This window comes from Amblyomma americanum, chromosome 2 (genome assembly GCF_052857255.1).
Source record: "Amblyomma americanum isolate KBUSLIRL-KWMA chromosome 2, ASM5285725v1, whole genome shotgun sequence".
In the NCBI taxonomy this organism is placed as follows: domain Eukaryota; kingdom Metazoa; phylum Arthropoda; class Arachnida; order Ixodida; family Ixodidae; genus Amblyomma; species Amblyomma americanum.
The window spans coordinates 164,551,153-164,571,194 of record NC_135498.1 but is presented as its reverse complement, the minus strand read 5'-3'; the positions used below and the strand labels follow the sequence as shown (position 1 = coordinate 164,571,194).

General features: G+C 44.6%; 1 protein-coding gene across 4 annotated transcripts in view; it reads right to left on the bottom strand.

Annotated features, from left to right (window-relative positions):
• LOC144121939 (uncharacterized) overlaps nt 1-20,042 on the bottom strand; it is a 42,934-nt gene that overhangs the window by 1,831 nt on the left and 21,061 nt on the right. For 2 of the 4 annotated variants that reach the window (XR_013312745.1, XR_013312746.1), the window contains 2 exons: nt 13,970-14,088; nt 7,974-10,321 (listed from right to left, as the gene is read on the bottom strand). The exons of 1 other annotated variant lie outside the window; for it this stretch is intronic. Coding sequence is in view for 1 of the 3 variants with exons in the window: in XM_077655407.1 (XP_077511533.1) it covers nt 14,058-14,088 (31 nt within the window). In the remaining 2 variants the exon portion in view is untranslated. Of the gene's footprint in view, nt 1-7,973; nt 10,322-12,445; nt 14,089-20,042 lie in introns of those variants that run through there. One more of the 4 variants, XM_077655407.1, reaches the window with a different exon arrangement.

The following is a 20,042-nucleotide window of genomic DNA, read 5'->3' as shown; positions in this document are numbered from 1 at the left end:
ACAGAGTAAAACCATGTCTTCGTACATTGGCTTCTTGATGGAATGTTCACGTTTGTACGAGCGGCCTTTTCTTCCGTGGAAATTGCCGGTCTTCCGAAGAAAGTGTTCCAGCAAATAAAATGCTGGCACTGTTACAAAAGTATTGTGGATACATGCAAACGATACGGTCCCTTTTTGCGTCAGTACAAGTCGCTATACTGGAAACCGAGTTCGGAGACTTCCGGCGCGGTTAGACGCCAGACCTGTACTTGTCTTAATTACGTCATGCCTAAATTATTGGCAAAACTGATAATTAACGGACACCCGTGGAAACGTTGCTTCGATTTCCGATGGTGCTTATTGTATCACCGTAGTAACGGTGTGCCCATAAATTTTGTCGGGTTAAACCGCCGCGTGGCTCAGTGGTTATGGCGCTCGGCTGCTGACCCGAAAGACGCGGGCTCGATCCCAGAAACGGCGGTTGAATTTCAATGGAGGCTAAATTCTAAAGGCCCGTGTACTTCGCGATGTCGATGCACGCTAAAGAACCCCAGGCGGTCGAAATTTCCAGAGCCCTCCACTACCGCGCTCGTCATAGCCCGAGTCTTCTTGGGACGTTAAACCACCATAAACCATTTTTCAGTTCACTGCACTCGAATATTAACACAAACTTCGGCACAAAACTAAACCGCATTTATGACCTCTTCAGGACAGGTCATTTGCGGTACAGCGTATGACAGAAAAAAGTTTACAACTCTTCTTTCCCTCTCTTGTAAAATATTAAATGAGAGGCATGCTACGGATCTCCATACTTTTTGAGAACTGCTTCATAATGCAGCGTTCTTTTCTCACTTGTATGTTTGGCGAGAGCAATTTATTAAGCAGCAATCAAAGCTCACAAACTTTTCTTCGAGCATGTTTCACGTTCGCGTTGTTGTTGGTTTTATCTATTTTCAGATGCATGCTTTTTAGAGCTTGGTACACTTTCTTTTTATGGTTTTACTAGCATACTTACTGAAACATCATCGGAATATTTGAACTTGAATACGCGCCTGAAATTCCTCCCGCAGTCCCCATTCTTCCAGAAATACAAGAAGAAAATATATGCATCCTTGTTTTTAATGAGACTTACCCACTCCACTGATTCGTCTCAGTAACGCATACCCGAAATTATGGCAAGCAAATCAAGGACACGCGGGTGCCGGTTTAGTTTTGCGCAGGCGGTGCCTTATTTGACGCTCTGCTTGTAACCTATATTGTGCCAAACCTGGCAATTAAGCTGATAACGCCTCATCCTTCTGTCTTTGGAAGCTGAAGTGAGTTTAGCCTTGAATGCTCCTCTGACGGGAAGTATTGTTAAGCAAATTAAGAAACGTTAAAAATAAGTTAAACCGCACAGTACTGGCACAGTACAGTCTTGCTTCAGCACAGTGCATTGTCCCTAACTGCATGAAAAAAAGACAATTCAATGCGCCTGAAGTTCCTTCCAATATTAACGTTTGAACTGCACTCAGTCTTCATGAAATGTAGTGTATAGTCACCGCAGGCAATACTAGAGCGCCTGCCAGCAAGGGGACGACGCCTGAGCACAGCACGTACGTCTCCCCTATCGAGTTTAGCCTCACTTTCTCTGTCAATTTAAACTGCCAATTACTGACCAATTTGCCAATTTTTTGCTCGTTTTATCACCATATAGAGCAAGACCGATGATACTGCGCCAATAGTCTTTTTTATTCACCTTTAATATTAGAGAGACTCTTTAAGGCGCGAAAACTGTCATCAATGACGCCAAACCGGGCATTGACGGAAACGGGACAGGGAACAGAGCGACTGCGTGAACTCAGCGTTTTAGCACAGTGTGCAGCGCTGCCACCAGCAGCCAATGCGCATGCGCAGATAGCCACACATTACGCATGCGCTGTTGGATGCTTCGATCAGGAGTGGACACTTGGGATCCGTCTCATTCTTCGAACTGGTGGGAACTGACCGTGTTATTTTACAGTGTGGATCGATCTGAACGAGAACATTACGTTCAGACGTGATCAAAGATACCCCCCGAATAAAGGGTGTTTCACCGAAGAGTTTATAAAGCGTAATGCCGGGCTAGTTGGTGAACTTAATAAATAATAATTGGTTTTTGGGGAAAGGAAATGGCGCAGTATCTGTCTCATATATCATTGGACACTTGAACCGCGCCGTAAGGGAAGGGATAAAGGAGGGAATGAAAGAAGGAAGAAAGAGGTGCCGTAGTGGAGGGCTCCTGAATAATTTCGACCACCTGGTTATCTTTAACGTGCACTGACATCGCACAGCACACGGGCGCCTTAGCGTTTGGCCTCCATAAAAGCGCAGCCGCCGCTGTCGGGTTCTAACCCGGGAACTCCGGATCAGTAGCCGAGCGGCCTAACTACTGAGCCACCGCGGCGGGTCATTTGGTGAACATTAGATTCAGCGTTCGTGGTGCCCGTCTCTCTTCTGTCCTTGTCTTTAGGGCTAGTTGCCATGCATGTGCCTCGGACTTTACAAAATTTTTAAAAATCGGCTTTTTGAGATAGAGCAGCGCTTTTTCCGGCACAGCATTGTCAGCGGTGAAGTACATCAGAATACAGTTGAAGCGTGCTAACTAACAGGTTGGTAACTAATATTGAATAATTAACTTTCTAACTGCTACCCTTAGGCTATCCTCAATCATTGAGAGGCGTGTAGTCCACGGTAAGTTGTATTCATTTCAGTTCTTAGAATTTCGAAAACGCGGTTTCCCTCGGTGCTGTCGCCGAACAAATTTTGCCGATATCATGCCAATATACATGCGCTTTCGAAAGCTTGCAGGCAAAGCAGCCTCTCCAGTGCACGTATCCCGTCGAAATAGCCAAAATTTGTTGGGCCACAGCGCCGAGGGCAACCGCGTTTTCGAAATTATAAAAACTGATATGGCTATTACTTACGGTGGACTACGCGCCTCTCAATAATTAAGCAGCCTAATAGTAATGGTTAAAAAATTAACTATTCAATATTAGTTAACCAGCCTGCTAGTCATCACGCCTTAGCTATATTCTGATACACTTCACCGCTGGCCATGCTATTCCGAAAAAAGTGCTGTTCTAACTCGAAAAGCCTAATTTTTAAAATTGTGCAAGGTCTTAGGCCACCAACCGCGCATTCTGATGCTTTCTGAGCTCAACCTACCCTCGTGGTTGAGTGTACCGCACTATTCCTACAATTTAGACAAAGTGTTTGTTTACTTTTTAAGCGTAATGTTTGTCTCCCGCTTCACACATTGGACCACGGGAAAAGTACTTCTTGCTGTTGTTTATTGCGAGTTATTTGTGCACGTCATTATCAGGCTCCTCAGACAAAGAACGCGAGCTCAAGCCAGATAAAGAAACCCGCTGCTTGGCGCCGTCAGCTGTGGCCTCCTCCAGTCCAAGGACGTCGTGCCGAAAGAGAGGACCTTCAGAGGATAATTACCGTTTAAAGACACGTAAGTTAATAATTTCCTCACCCTTACAGGGTAGGCTTACTAGAAAAATTATATGACCATTTCATCTGTTTATTTGCTTTAATGGTCGGTGTTTTAGCAACCACTTTCAAGACTTCCTAAAAGTGTGTTCGAAATAGAAAACGATGGAATGTTAAGGAAAATCAAAAGAAGGTAGTGCAATTAAAGTGAGGCAGAGGCAGGCAAAATAAGCTTGTGGGTCCGCTTACCTTCATAGCGAGGAAATGAAAAGACAGTTATTAAATCTTAGGTTATGAGCCAGCTAATCTATAGGATTTCCTCGTAAACTGACATCTGCCCCGGCTGAGGGTATGCTCCGGAAAAGATAGAAAATCTTTTTTTTTTGGTGGCTTGGTGTAGCTTTCACCAAGCGTTACTCGTTCTTAATCGGTACGGCTGATAGCCCTGCATATGCCATCTCTGGGTATAGAAGAGACATATTCCACATTCTTTGTGGCTGCCCTGCCTACAGCTCCGAAAGGCAGTCACTCTGCCGTGCGCTGGAGCGTCTAGATCCACGCCCACTGACAGAAATGAAGTCTCTCGGCCACTGGCCGCGGCGATCGTCGGTGGTGAAGGCCTCCAAGGCGCTGCTCCACTTCTTGATCAAGAACTTCTGGCCTGCACGATAGGCTGTGACTTTTACGAACGCTGACTTTTCATAGTGACTCTCCTTTCTCTTTCATTTTTTATCCCCTCACCCCTTTTCCCCCGTGTAGGGTAGCAAACCGATTATTCTTCCGGTTAACCTTCCTGCCTTTCCTCATCTTCTTCCTCCTCCTTGTACCATTGTGCTTCCAACGTAAGCATCTGTTTTTGAACCATCTCTGTGAAAGTACTGTATTTTTCCGCGAGTGTAAAAAAATGTTGTATTATAGCTTTTTGGGGAATTTGTTTTTGCGGAGGTGTGTACCAGTGAAATCACAGATTGCAGGGAAAGTGTAGCATGGAGGTCACTGATCTCGTCTTCCAGCAATGCCAGGTAACGTGTAGTACTCCGATGTTTTCATATCTTTTCAAAACGCAAGACGAGTGACTTGGTGCTTTGTGGTTTGTTGTTAAGCAGTGTTCTATTATGGTACTTTGTCACTATTTGGTCAGATGTGTTAGGTAGTGAACAAATTATACAGCGAAAGCTTTACTACTTCACCCAGCGAGTTATTTCGGCTCGTCGCGCCGTATGCCAACGAACGACCTTGAGCCGCCGTTGCCTAGCAACACCGCAGCCGCGCTCCAACAGATGGCGCCGCCGTCGACGCCGCTCGCTCCATCAGATGTGCTCCGCTGGGGTAGAAGGAAAGAAGGTGTCGCCTCGCGGGGTGTGTGTGTGTGTGTATATATATATATATATATATATATATATATATATAATTGTCGGTTTGTGTATATGCGCTTCGCCTCACTGTATTCTAGTCGTTATGGAGAGCGCGAAAGAGACGCAACAACGACAGAACGAAGCGAGGAAGAGACAACGCGCTCAAGAGAACGCGCCGCACGACTCCAGAAGCTTCGTAACGAAGAAGCGGCTAGAAAAAATCGTGCCACGTCCCGGATAGAGCCTTCAATTGCGGAAGAGACCGGTTTGAGTTCTCGAGAGCATCGGAATGAGACGCTGCGTAGACGACGTGCCGAGGAAACGAAGCTTCCGCAATTCAACTAGGGTTAACAAGGGCTAAACAGCCAATTTTTTTAGAATGTATGAACACGTGACTTCCGTCTGTAAGTGATGGTTCGTAAGTTTCTACATAAAGGCTGTTTACGGGTGATGTGCTGTATGCACCAGTGAAAAGACGCAAACCTAAGTTACCTATGTACTTGATCCAGTCATTTACAATACGATGGTCTCGCTGACCAATAAACAATGCGTGCATAATCTAATGTAAAGCGTACTACAGAGCGATAAATTTGTAAAAGACAACTTCCTGCCTAAGCCCCAGTGTTTCCTGGATATTACTTTTAATATATTCAGGGATCGAGAAGCTTTCTTTTTGAGGGTGTTTATCTGTGGCAGGAATGTGACCTTTTGTCAAAAGGTATTTCGAAAATTTGTGTTCGTACTTTATGGTAGTGTGACTTTATTCAGATAAAGGGTGGGACGGGTGTGCAGTCCTCTTCTTAGCGAGAACAGAACGGCTATACTTTAGTATGTTAGCTTATTAACTGTCAACTGCATTTGCGTCTCACATGATGTAGCGTGTCGTCACGTGATGTAGTGGCCCCAGGCGTACTTGAAAGGAATGGTTGAACAAAAAGTCACTCAAGCATTCTAGCATCCTTCCGCGGATTTCAAGGTCTCCAAGGTCCCGCAGAATGCCAAATCTCCACGTGGTGTCTTAGGCTTTCTCTAAATCGAAAACGACCGCAAGGCAGTGTTGCCTGTGTATAAATGCTTCTCGGACTGTTTTCTCAAGGCGGACAAGATGGTCGGTTGTAGAGCACGCCTTTGTAAACCCACACTGATGGATGTCAATAAGAATACGAGATTCACGTACAAACATTAACCTAATATTCAGGACCCTTTCAAAGCAATTGGCAATAATGCTTGCCAGTGCTGTAGGCCTGTGAGTGCCAGGGGAGGCAGGTGCCTTTCCCGGCTTCAATAATGGTACAAAAATGGCTTTTTTTCGAAGTCTCCGGTATCTCTCCTGGTACCGATATTTTGTTAAAAAATTTCAGAAGGGAGTCTGCAGCGGGTTTAGACAGATGGGCGAGCATTTCGTAATGAATATCATATGGTCCTGGTCTGTTTACAGGAAGAAAGTACGCTGTTATTTTCTTGTAGTGTAATTGGGCTATTATATGCTTCGTGAGCACTGCCAATTGTCGGCAGACTGTTTTTCGGCTATGTTTTTATATTTTAAAAATGATTCTGTGTAGTGAGAGGAACTATATACAGTGAAAAAAGGCTCACCTAATATACCTGCTTGGTCTTTTATATTTGTCTGTACACCAGGGGCTGTCAGAAGAGGAACCGTGAACGGGGAGTAGTGACCATCTAGATTGTGTACTGCCTCCCACATTTTTTTCGATGAGACCTGGCTGTTTATCAAGGAAATGAAACTCTGCCAAGATGCTTTTTCGGTTTTGCAACGTACGTACCGAGCTTTAGCTCCCGCGTTTTTAAAGTTTATAAGGTTCTCCTGCGTGGGGTATCTGCGAAATATGCCCCAAGCTTTATTTTGTTGTTGTTGTTTTTTTTGCTTCTTCGTTACCTCGTGTCCACCACACCTTATGGTTCTGCCGTACTACTCCTGAAGACTGAGGGATAGCCAATTGTGCAGCAGCAAGAATAGAGTTTGTGAACTTTTCATTTATTTCATTGACATTAAGATTTTCTAAAAAACTTTTTCTGAAGTGGTCTCTGTTCTGAAGAGTTGCCAGTTTGCTAAATCGAGCTTCCAAAGGCGTGGTTTTGTAGTGCTCACTGATGGTGGGAATTACAGGCAAGATTTCAGCAAGCAGATGATCGCTTCCATAGGGGTTGTCTAAAACATCCCATTTAAAGTCGCTAAAAACAGATGGAGAGCTAAGAGACAAATCTAAAACGCTCATTTTTCCTGAACTAGAAGAGCAATAAGTAGGTTTACCGGTGTTCAATGAACAATATTGTTGGACAGTATAAAATCCTCAATGACCTGACCTCTGCTATCAGTTTTCTCACTGCCCCCAAAACAAGAGTGTGCATTAAAATCTCCAACTACGAAGTATGGCTCCAATAGCTGTTCTAAAATGTTCTCTAATTCATGTTGCGCTGCTTCGAGGTGTGACTGAAGATATATGCAACAAAGTGTAATGGTTTTGTAAGCAACCAAAGTGGCTGCTACGTCTTCAGCTGCTACTCCAGGCTGCACAATGATGGCTATGCCTCCCGAGAGTTTGCTCACCACCTCTCGGTCATGGCGGAGCACAGTACATTTCTTTAGCACCTTTGTGTGCTGAGGACAAACATTGGTTTTTTGCACATATAAAGCAACAAGAGAAATTGTGTTTGAAATGTCTTTTATGCCAGTACAGTTATTTACAAGTAATCTGCAGTCCCAGTGCATTATGAAAGCATATTAATGTTGTGGTGTCCGTGCAGAGAAGCCTAGATTGACCTGGATTTGGCCCCGTGACTCGGAGCCTCAAATTTTTTTATCGATCCAAGTTTTCGGGCAGGCTGGACGACCGAGAAGTGGATTGAAGCAGCCCGGCCAGTCGAGTCAACACCCTGTGCCAACGTCAACGTCAGTCGTAGTAGCGTACATTTAAAGCTACATTTTCAAATTACGCACACGTTAAAACTCCTGCGGCATGCATTTATAATTTTGATAGCACTAGAGCTATATACTTTCTTAATGCAGACATCTAATCAAACTTTTGGCATTTGTGCGGCTTCTCGCCGCACTTTAGTTCCTTTGACGTTTGTGATCATCTGAAACAGGTACGTACCGTCGGAATGCGGAGGCAATAGAATACGAGAACGGGGGGGGGGGGGGGGGGGGGGGGGGGGGTATATTTTGCCATTGTCACGCAAACATACCACCTCAAATGTCTGAATGTATGACAGGGCATGTACTTTCACTCATAATATTACCTTGCCACTTGGATGAGAGGCAGCGCGACAACTTTTTTTTTTTGCCTATAGGACGTACTGATGCCCACAAAAGTTTTCTTAACATCAAAATCACAAAAAAGCTGTATTTCCTTGCCTGCTGGAGGTGCGGCCAGGCATTGAGGGGTGCACTGTGCAGGTCGCGCAGGGAAGTGCAAAGAATATGCTCCAATTTCTGGCTGCATGCTTAGGTCGAGTGCCAAACAATCAGACTTTTTTTACAATCTCCATGTCCCATAAACGTTTGTGTTCGACTGTGTTCCGCGGCGTGCGCACACCTTGTCGTAGTGGAAATTAGCTGTTGTCGACTTATTTACGTTATTTTATAGTCAGAGTGACAGCTGCGAATTCGTGGAGAAATAGTCAACAAGCATCGACACTGAGCATCTCGCGAACATGTACAAAAAACGCAATAGAAACACATGCCAATTACTATAGCTAGCCGAGTTTATTCAACCAAGAGGCCTTCAAGGGATAAAAGGTTTTCATACAGCATAATCATCCCATATAAACCATGGTATGCACTACTCATTGGAATGCTACGTTCCACTCGTGCCAAAGGGTGAATTTCCAAGTAAAATAAAACTAGACTGAATTAAGCCCTTAAGAGCAGCAGGAACAATGTACTGCTATAAGCCTTTAATGCGCATAAAACCAGAAAAGGCCACTTGCGACACTGGAAAGCACAGCACATGATGCAACACAAGAACATGGCTGGCGGTCGTACACAAAATGCGGCGGGAACTTGAAGAGCAGGAAGTGCGGTCAGTGCATTCGCTTCACGAGTACCGTCATACCTGCCACGGCGGAGCTAAGTGCAGCGCTGCTCCTCAGCGTCCTCTGGCCACTGTACGGAGCCACGACTCTAGCGCGCGTCGGTCAGGATAACTGCAACGCAGTTACGCATCCAGAGGACACCACTCCGGAAGTGACCTAGCATGGAGCCTCCAGAAAACTCCTTTGTGCCGCGCGGTTTCCTTATATGTCATTACCGATGGTTGGACGAAGAAGCCAACATTCAAACTTCCCAACTATCGATCCACCTGGATGCATACACGGAGAAAAGTGAAGCACAATTCTTGCGGCAGGCATTGAAGAGAAAGTACCATGGTGAAGGGTACATACGAAACGTAACAACTTGTCGCCGGACCTCTCATGCCCTCCTTCGCAGTATTTGTCTATTATCTGTGAAAGGCGGTTACTGTGAAAGGCGGCATGCCATTAATTGTGGCGAAGGCAACAGGGGACGTACTTTTGGGCCACTGCCTATGCTGTAGCCTTAATGGCACCGGCAAGCATGTGACTGGGCTGTTCAAATTTAATGGCATCTGACGTAGAGACCCTTGAAGGTGCCACGTGCACTGATCTCCCCTGCGTGGATTGTGCCTTCACAAGGAGTGGGGGGCGGGAAGGGGTATTTTCAACGTTCTGCCTCATAGCCGCTATAGAAATACGTTTTCCTTTGTTGTTTCTGCAAGGTAAGTAAGAGAGGATCAATGTGGGTGCATACTTTCTTTTTGTCAACGTATTCGTGACGACATTTTCTGAATATCACATTTCCATTTCATAGTTTGCTTAAACTTAATTAAATGGATGCATTAAAATTTGTTGCATATAAAGTTTGATTTATAATATTAACGCAAGAATAACATAGTTAATAATTCTGACAACAGTGCTTATAATATAAAATACTACAAGACATTTTTATAGGCTTTTGATTATGTTAACTTTGCCAGTTATGATTTTATAAATACTCTTATCAGTGTTATTAACTGTGTTATTTATATCTTAACATTAGTATTCAAATAAATGATGAGCTTATCCTAGAGGCGTCTCCTGGTTCTTAAAGCGGGGAGCATTTTTGTCAATAAACCGACGCTTTGTGATGCGCAAGGTGGGTGTGAGCACCCTGGGCCTAGGGAGAAGTTTTTGAATGGAAAATGTGCAACAAACAGGAGGCTAATGCCTAGCTGTAACATTGAGTGATAGTAACAGAGAAATACAAAGTGCCCAAGGTGCATGAAGAAACTCGGCGGTGTGGCTCCAATATAAAAGTGAACAGCCAGTTTGCTGACAAATACCGAATTTTACTGTTATGCATTTAGGTTAGAAATGTCATGTGGGTATTATTTGTCCAGAGAAAGCCGATTTAGAAAACAGAAACGAAGTGGTTGTCACTTAGACTATAATGAAGTAATCGTTGATTAATGCCAGTAGCATGTTTCCTTCCATGCTGCCATCACTTGTACCTGTGGAAGAGAAACAAAATTGGCCCGTTTGATACAGAGCTGAATTTATTTTTGCATGAAAACACGAAATACAAATTTAATGAGGAAGGAAATAAGAAGTGCGGAAAAGTAAGTGACCATGTACGTGGTGGTCATGTTTGGAAGTTAATGAGTGATCCTGTTCTTGTTAGCAACTTCACTGTTTTATGGTTGCGGATGTAATAGCAATCAATGTAGTGGCGTTCTGTTAGCAGATCGATGCTTGGTTATGTTGTTCATACATTGACTCTTTGATGTTCGCTTCTTGTTCTTTCCTTCGGAAATGAATATTTGAGGTTGACATTGTTTGTGAAACGTGTGGTTCCACAAACTCCATTATGAACACATTTTTAATGTTGTGATCAGTGGTTCTCGTTGTGTGGTGATGCAAAAAAAATGAGTAAGGTGCTAGTTTGTGCTTCGCACTTGATCTCAACAATTAATATTCGTTGTGTTCTTATCTGCAATCTCATTTGATGTTTTCGGTCATTATTTTTCATCATTGCTATTGCTTGTTCTTCTGTGAAGGGCCGTCAAGTTTGGTTTTGAGCCCACCAGGATTCGATGGTCGGGCCGCCAGAGCGTCACATTCGTTACGAGCAGACAGGGTTTAAATGGCGATTGCAGTATTAGTTTTCGCCGCCGCGCTCACGATGGCCAAATAAACGCGCCCGTAAAAGACTACTTTCTCCGCAGAGAAAGTAGAAGTTCCCGGAGAAGGCAGAAGAGTGAGATATCTTGCTCTTTTATGTCAGCAGTTACAGGGTGCGATGTGTTATAACGAGCCAATGACAGCCCTTCACGTCACGGGGCCCATTCAAAGTTGAAAGGCAGAGTTACAGCCTTAGGAACTGGCAGTAGACGTCGCCATGAGCCAGGGGGAAACGAATGGCAGAAGATTATTTTGCAAATAACATGCCTCGCGATTAAACACTGAACAGCCTGTAATCTACACACTGCGGGCATTTAACAGCCACCTTAAAAAACAATTTCGTAAGCCGTTCCAAAACTACTATCGAATTTGAAGTTTCTGGGGCACACCCGAAACATTTCGAGATTCATACCTCAATGCATTTCCAGCATGCTAGATCCGCTGTATGGCCTCCTGTTCCAAAACTTCAAAGTTATCAGAAATGCCGATCACCACTTATCTTGACGAAAAAAAAATTGCTGGCGATTTTACATTGCTAACCACGAAATATTGTGCGAAAGTATGCTTGCAATCAGAATAAAAACGTGAGGCGGGAAAAACAGAGTATGAGTGCCTTCGGAGCGCGGCATGCGCACAAGCGCGCTGTGCAACAAAATCCCTTAAATTCGTGCCTACAGATTTCACAAACCATAATGCATTCTTCAAACTGTTGCGAAATGTAAACACAGTCGCTGTTCTGTAATGTAAGCACAGGTAATGCGTTAATCATTTCGCGTACCAGCTAACATTTATAACTCGTCGTATGCTCTTCGGGTAAGCGGTTTGTAATTTGTTACGCTTTCCCTTACAGATATATGTCAGGAATTGTAGTGTCCAGATGGCTGCGGACTACTTCATCATAGAACATGGCTACATTTTCTGCCTAGTGGAAGGAACAATATGACGACTTGGAGTGCATGGGAGCTGTACAGGCGAGGTAGTCGTTAAAAAATTCGTACTACATCTCGTCGTCAAGATGTAATGCTTTGCAGGAAATGGTGTAGTACATTCTAGGATGCCCTATAGTTGGCGTTAGCCGCATTTTGGTATTTTGGCGGGCTAGTTGGCGCTTCTCGTACATGATTGAACTGCGCGAAAGAAACGGGGACAGAAACAAGAAACACGTACACACACAGAGCGCAGACTTCCAACTTTTATTCGAAAACGCTTTGAGCATTCCTTTTATAACACCAAACCACAACATGACACAGCCAAGATCCAACTCAGCAGATTAAGTTTAACAGTTGAGTAGAGCCAATCTGGAGAACCAATCTAAAAAACCTCAAGTGTGTGCCTGCCTGAACACCCTTGACACCTAGATAAAAGGAGAGAGGCAGATTAAAAATCTGGCGGTGAAACTAAAAATTCTAAAAAACCTCAAGTGTGTGCCTGCCTGAACACCCTTGACACCTAGATAAAAGGAGAGAGGCAGATTAAAAATCTGGCGGTGAAACTAAAAATTCAAAGAGAACGAAATATGGAAACGGCCGAACCATGTATTACGAGCGAAAACTTAGTAAGCAAAAGGTATGAGACGTGGAACAAAATCGTAACAAAAGTAAAAGATGAAGGCGCAAGCACTAAAAAGAAGTAAGCAGAAAAGCAATAAAAGCGATACTATATGAATGATACAAAACAATATTAACGAGGCTGAAACCGTGAAACTGAGAGCGAAATATGGAAACAACAATAAACAAAGGTGAAGGCAACGCGAGATTGACAAGGGCTGAAACCAGGCTAAAATCTATATGAAGATTGTAAACAACACATAACAAGAGTAAAGGTGCAGGGTTAAAAAGGACAGTTTAAAGTGTTACTTTGTAAAAACGAGATTTCTTTATTCGAAAGCAGAGCATGTGTGAGCACACCGTCCATTCTGCTTTACTTCTTTTACTGCTGTTACTGTCGGTTCCACGTCTCATACCTTTTGCTTACTAAGTTTTCGCTCGTAATACATGGTTCGGCCGTTTCCATATTTCGTTCTTATTGAATTTTTAGTTTCACCGCCAGGTTTTTAACCTGCATCTCTCCTTTTATCTAGGCGTCAAGGGTGTTCAGGCAGGCACACACTTGAGGTTTTTTAGATTGGTTCTCCAGATTGGCTCAACTCAACTGTTAAACTTAATCTGCTGAGTTGGATACTGGCTCTGTCATGTGGTGGTTTGGTGTGTATAAAAGGAATGCTCGAAGCGTTTTCGAATAAAAGTCGGAAGCCTGCGCTCTGTGTTTGTATGTGTTTCTTGTCTCTGTCCGTTTCTTTCGCGCAGTTTGATCATGAACGCACTCAGGTGTCGGCCACGTCATTTGGCTGCTGGACAAGCCGCTGCATTAATCTGCTTGTAGTCTTCGACGTGGGCAGCGCGCATATATGGCCACCCTGGCTGCTTCCACAGCTTTTGGAGCCACCGCCCTGAACCGTTTCTCCTTCTGCTGAACAGTGCTGAACACGTTCTTCTTCGCCGCTTCTAGTGTTTTACGGGCCGCCCAGTTCATCCGCCGCTTTCGTTGCTTGATGCATGGTGAACCCCCCCCCCCCCCCCCCCCCCCCCACCTCTTGTTTTTTTTAGCCTTAGCGATGTGTTAGGCCGCCTTCTCGCCTTCGTGTGCGGGTACATAAGGCTGCCCTTGGCATAGGCCTCTTTTTCTCTCTCTTAATTGAACTGGCTCCTTCTCATGGATACGGCAGCAGCGGTGCCCCATCGACTGTTTGGAAGCGTTAGACTGATAAGGAAGATGGAAAATTACAATCGCTGGAGAAACAGGGACGGCAACTACGATTGAGATCGACGCCACCGGGAAAAGAAGCTGCAGTTTGCGCCGGCTCGTTCACTAAGGGCTGGCTTTTTTGCCGCTAGAGCTGTGTGTGCGAAGGTGCCTCGAAACCAAGGTGGGTCTGTCCTGCATCACGTGATTGCCTCGTGCACCGTGTTTCCTACTACCTTTGTTGCATAACTTTTTCCTCCATTGAGGTGACCACCTCGTGCCTGCAGCCATGCCTTGAGCACCATCCAACCTTCGTTGACGCCTTCAAAATGCTTCTAGGACGCCATCTGGGCATCTGAAAATGAAAATTGGATGAGGAAATTAAAGTTGCAGTAACTGTCCTTACTTGTCAACTGCACGTAGGAAAGTAAAAGAAGAGACGAGAAAGAAATGCTGTAATGGGGGGCTCCGAAATAATACCACCTGGTACCTTTTTGTGCCGAACCCGAGACAATAGATCAATTCCTGCTGTTCTGCCGCCGCTTCTCTCATTTGAGGAAGCGTCTATTGCAAATTCCATTTCATCAACTGGGTTTGCCTGTGTCCTCTGAGGTTGTTCTTTCCATTGGCACTTTGCTTGGACGAAGCGACAGGAGTGTGCGCTCTGCTGTGCAAAATTTCCTTCAAGAAACGAGACTCCCATTCTAATTTCTTTTTCCTGCTCTTAATCAGTACGACATTGAAACCTTACAGGCGTTGTACACTATTATGCACATTAAGCCATTGTCCCGTCTTCGATCTCCAAGTTAACAAAGCCCCTGTTCTTGCGTCTGCCAATCTATCAACCTACATGCTATTACCACTGCTTTTCCCGCCAAAACTTTCCTGTATCCAGCAATTAACCGCCTGTGTCTTGGCCACTCCCCTGCAGTGGGTATGTGCCGGCACTGTTCGAGGCCTACCTACCTACCTGCCACCTGGTGATGGAAACGGGAACCGACCTCACACAGCACATGGGCGCCTTTTTGAGCACCCGCCACAGTGGCTCAGTAGGCAGGGTGCTCGGCTACTGAGCCAGAGTACAGGGCTGGTTTGACACGGCCACGTTTCAATGGCAGCGAAATGTAAAAGGTGTACGTGTGCGGTGCGATGTCAAGGGCGTTTAAGATCTCCCAGTAGTCTCAGTAGTCCGGATCCATCCACTAGGGCTTCTTTTTCTTTCTTCATTCGCTCCCACCTCCCTCCCTTCCCCCAGAGTGGTTGAGGTGTCCACCAAAAAGTCAGGCAGTTACCGCACCTTTCATTTCCTAATAACCAATCCTACTTTTCGCGCATCTGGGTTGGGATGATAAGTAGTCAAAAGGAAATGTGCTGTAGCTGTCTTACAGTGGGTGAGTGCCTAGACCACACCTCTAGGGGATTAATAAAGAGGTAGATTTAAAAAGCAGAAAATTACATTTGCTTTCGCTGGGCTTCATGGCTTGCGCGGTATAGTGTAAGATAAATTTCACAGCAAGAGCCCTTACTGGGATCCCATCCAGAGTAGTCGTGCGACGGAATGTCATTGCAGTCATTGTCGTAAGAATTCATAAGCCAAGAGAAAAAAGCAGAAAAAGTATAGAAAGAAGACGAACAAGGAGAAGAAAGAAAATGCAATAAAATGCAGAAGTCAAGCCCCGTCAAGAGAGAGAAAGAAAGAGGAAAGAAAAGTGAGTTTAAGGACATCACTTCTTTAGCCGAATGTCATGTTTAGCCCGTTTTTTTTTTTTTGCTGCAACAATTCTAACAGAATTCCGCAAAATCGCAGTGTAAATTCTTTGAAGTATCGGTAAGTATGAAGCCTCCACCCAGCGGACCTCACATGCAATGTTCCTCGGGTGTATACCTGCAAAGATATTTTTTTCTTTTCTCGAGAGGTGAATGTGTGTGGCCTTGATCTAACTTCAGAATGTACCGGTTAGGAATGGCATCAATGGCTTATTTGCCAGTGAAACTGGTGATGCTTTCAAGTAAGTTTTGTCGGAAGCGGGGATTTTTTTAGAAATGCCATCTGGGCTCTGGAGCGGAATGGACAAACGAGAGTCTGCGCAAGCAGTCAGTTATCGTCCAGACTTTCACCAAGGAACAGGGAGCTCAGTTATTCGTGCTGTAGTTGTGCGTCTGGTGGTAAGCGGAGGTTGTAGTGCCTGTTACAACATAGCACACGGGGCACATGCTGCCATACAAACAACCTTTCTTGATCATCCGCTGAGGAAGAAAGCTTCCGACACTTACCTTGGCGAGATCCTATACATGAGCAGATGATCGGCTGTATATCTTAGCGTAAATCACGCAATTTAGATTGCAGGAAAACAAAACAAAATCAAGCCAGATTTCTTTTATCACGTTCGGTGTTAATCAGAATTGTTTCGTCACTATAGGCTTCGGCTTTTCCGAAAAAAACAGCTATATATGAATAGCTCATGCATGCTGTTCACATACTGGCGGTCAGATCCATATGTTGTGCTGATCAAAGAACACGTGCTTTTCTTTCTTACTTTTTACTGAATTGCTAGTTGTAGGAATGTTACAGGGCGGGTTCGAAACACAAACCCAATATACACCTCAGAAAGTGTTCATAACCACAACCGTAAACAATAGCAAAAAACTAGAGTAAAAACTCGAATGGCAAACTTGTCCAACTCAGTTGCATTGTCAAATGCAGCAGCAAGAGCACATAGTACAGCGCGAGCTCATTGAACATCGATTGCAAACAATAGTGGGCATGCAGTGCAACGAGAACAATACAATAACAGCAGCGTGAGACAGACACTTTCTAATCAAGTGTGAAATAAGAAAACAGTGAACTTTCAAAATGGCGCAAGAGGAATTCTGCTGACAGCCCCCCTTCTCCTCGTTATTTTTAGTGCATGCAGAACCAAGCCCTTTAATGAAACATAGAAAAGCATCACTTTCCAAGCAGCACACCAGAAACAGGACAAAAGCGAACAGAACAGGGTCAGTTTGTGGGCAAGCACTACAGCATCAAGCCGCCTTATAGTCGCTGTACATCAAGGCGCATTCAGTGTGTGGTTATGATGCACATAGGCGTTAGCGCACGGAGTTCGAATGCAGCACGAGGAAAAATTTAAGCAGTCACTGTTGACTGAGAACTTAAGCTAATAAAATATTCGAGCAGGTTTTTCATTTTGTTGTTCTTTAGAAACTGCAGTGCAGCGTAGACCACTGCATGTCGGGCAAGTGCAATTTTTATGCCTGTTTAGAGTATCAGTATATGAAAATATGAATTGGTCACGGAAATCTTTGTTTAGCTTTTGCTGAAAATCACCCTATTAACATGTTCACTGAAAGAAAACTATTATTTTGCCCTCGCGTGTATATCGACCCCGCCGAGAGATCGCAACGCTGCTAGATTTATCGCACAGCGTCAACTGGCGGGCTAGTTGGTTTTCCATGGTGTTTTACCAGCGCAAGACACGGACGAAGGAACACGGACTAATTGACGGTAGCTCTGAGGGTATATATGTAAGGTTTTGCAGTTTTCCAAAATAAAGTTGCAGTTCAGCGCCCATTTGTCTTTGTCCGTGTTCTTCCGTCCGCGTCTTCTTGCGCTGGTAAAACACCATAGTTTTAGTCGTAGGTCCTCAGCATTCTGCAAAGTGTACTTAATTGCTCCCCAATATTTGCATAGGATGAGTTAAGGGGGGATGTGGCAGTCGGGATCAACTTTCCTTTCTTCATGGTTTCTGAAAAAATTGGCAGGGTTACTGGTAATGCTTCCGTGATATTACCATAAAAATTTCAAACTGATATCGCACCAACTTTTTAATTTATAAAATTTTCCTCCTTTTCTTCTTGTACCAGGCTTGAGCGACTTGCAAAATAAGATAGAAGACTTGTTCAAAGTGTGTTGCATTCCAATATGAATGGATGAGGTCATGACATTCTTAGATTTTTTTTGTTTACAATGTAAAAGTTTTTAGTTTTAATATTTTATGACCAGACTTTACAATGGGCATCTAAACAGTGAACAACTAGTCGAATCAGTAAATCAGCAAACGGGGTGTCGGAAAACCAAGAATGTCAAGACCTGAACCATTTCTCAAGGAATACAGTGAAAAAAGCCGCATCAAAATAGCCTCTGCGGTCACGAAGAAATCAGCGGAACAATCGGAGCAAATGACAAAAAAAAAAAAAAGTTTTGAGAAAATGGCTTCCAAAGTTGCACTTTTTATTTCACTCATCAAAAGGCACCGGGGTTGTAGTCTTTTGTGTCCTTTTTAACCCTTTCGCTGTCGGGCCTTTCTGGACGTGACGCACCCCCAGTGTCGGCTTGGTTTCAGGGAACGAGCATAAAAGGGAATGAGCATAGCAATTTATTTTTGATTATTGTTGGTATACAAATAAAATAGTCAATGGAATATGCACATTTCAGTGTTCTGCAGCTGTTGGTAAACATCATCATCATCATCAGCCTGACTATAAATGAGATAAATGAGGATAACATGAAAAAAAAAAACACTGCTCAATACTTCTTGAGAGTGTGGTAGATCTTGAAGCATGGGTCCAGGCACAAGCCTTTGTCGCACTCAGCGCACATCACACGGGTGTCTTTCCTTTTCTTTTGCCCTCGAACAGTGTTCGCACACACGTGACACCTCCGTTGGGTGCGGCTCCCTTTGGCTTCGCTCGGAGGAACCATCTGGGGAAAGTGTCGTGCCGTGAGCCTCGTCGGGTCATCACCGCTCCGTTTTCCATCTCTCCTCCTAGCAGTGTGGAACTCTTGTATCAGTTGGTACACGACATTCAAGCGAAATTCGCCGAATGTTTTTCGTCCACCATTTTCACGCCACAAGGTGAAGGCATTCATTTTCATTTCATTTCATTTTGCATTTATTTCAGTCATGTACAATGGCTGAGGAGAAAGGAAAAAAAGCCGCGCACGCGGCTTGACAAAGCTCCCATCTCCCGTAGCGGCTTGGCACGGCGATGACAGGCAGCAGTCACATGTCACAGCAGAAGGCACATGTCCATAATATGAAAAAAAAAAACTTTTTGTACCACTTGAGGCTCTTCCTAATGCTTTCAGCGAAACTCATCATCATGTCCGTCTTGTCCACTAATCCCATCTTCATATTGTATTCGACAACACATGCGGGCTTTTGCTTGTTCTCGCCTGTTACCCTATCCACCTTCCCTGTGTCTTCCAGACGTGCATTATGCATCGACGTTAGTACATGTACATCTCTCTTGTCATGCCATTTGAGCGCAAGAAGCATCTTGGTATGATATGACTCCACTTCCCTTTTCATCTCTTTTGAGAAATTTGGAAGCCCCTTCCTGTTCGTCCGAACAGTTCCACATGTGTTGGTTTTTTTATCTTGAAGGCAGTTGAACAATGCTGGGCTAGTGTACCAATTATCTACAAATAGCGAATGTCCTTTGCCGAGGTAGTCTTCAAGTAGCTCTAGAACGATGGAGCCAGAAAATCCCAAATCCTTGACCATGGTCATGTTTGTCGTCGCTCCAGTGTACACAACAAATTTCAAAATGTAGCCGGTTTTGACATCGCAAAGAACAAAGAACTTGACACCAAAGCGGTGCCTCTTCGAAGGAATGTATTGCCGAAATGACAGCCGCCCTTTCCATGGCATCATAGACTCGTCTATGCACAGGTCTTGGTGAGGAATTAGTAGGCTACTCATCTTGCTCTGAATTGCTTCCATAAATGGCCGCACTGTTCTCAGCCGATCTGCGATATCAGTGGAGTCGTTCAGATGGAGAAGCCGCAGGAGGAGCAGGAAGCGGTTCAACGAAAAAATGGTTGCAAAAAAATGGTGTGTGCAACATAGGGTTCGTGCTCCAGTAGTCTTGCAGGGCATTCTTTCTTATCAGGCCCATCAGCAGAACGACCGCAAGGAAACAGTACATTTCTGCTACATCTGTCTCCACCCAAGCTCTCAGCCGCGACTTGCGTGCAACTCGTTGCGCGCTTGTCTTCACTCGCGCGAACCGATTTGTTTCATTCACGATGTGTGAAACGACTGGCTCACCAAAAAAAACCTTGAAATAGTCACCTTCTTGCGCATCCGGTTGAAGAGTTGCACTCACGGACGGTCCTGAACGTGACGCGTCGAAAGGAAACAACGGTGAGAAATCGCCTTTCTTCCACATAGTTTCCATTTGCCGCGCACGCTTCCGGGATGATGGTCCCGCCATTTCAACACCCGAATCTGACGATGCGGCACTCACCTCTTCCTCGGATGAGACGCTGTCCGAGTCCGAATCCGAGCTCGGCTCGTATTCAGA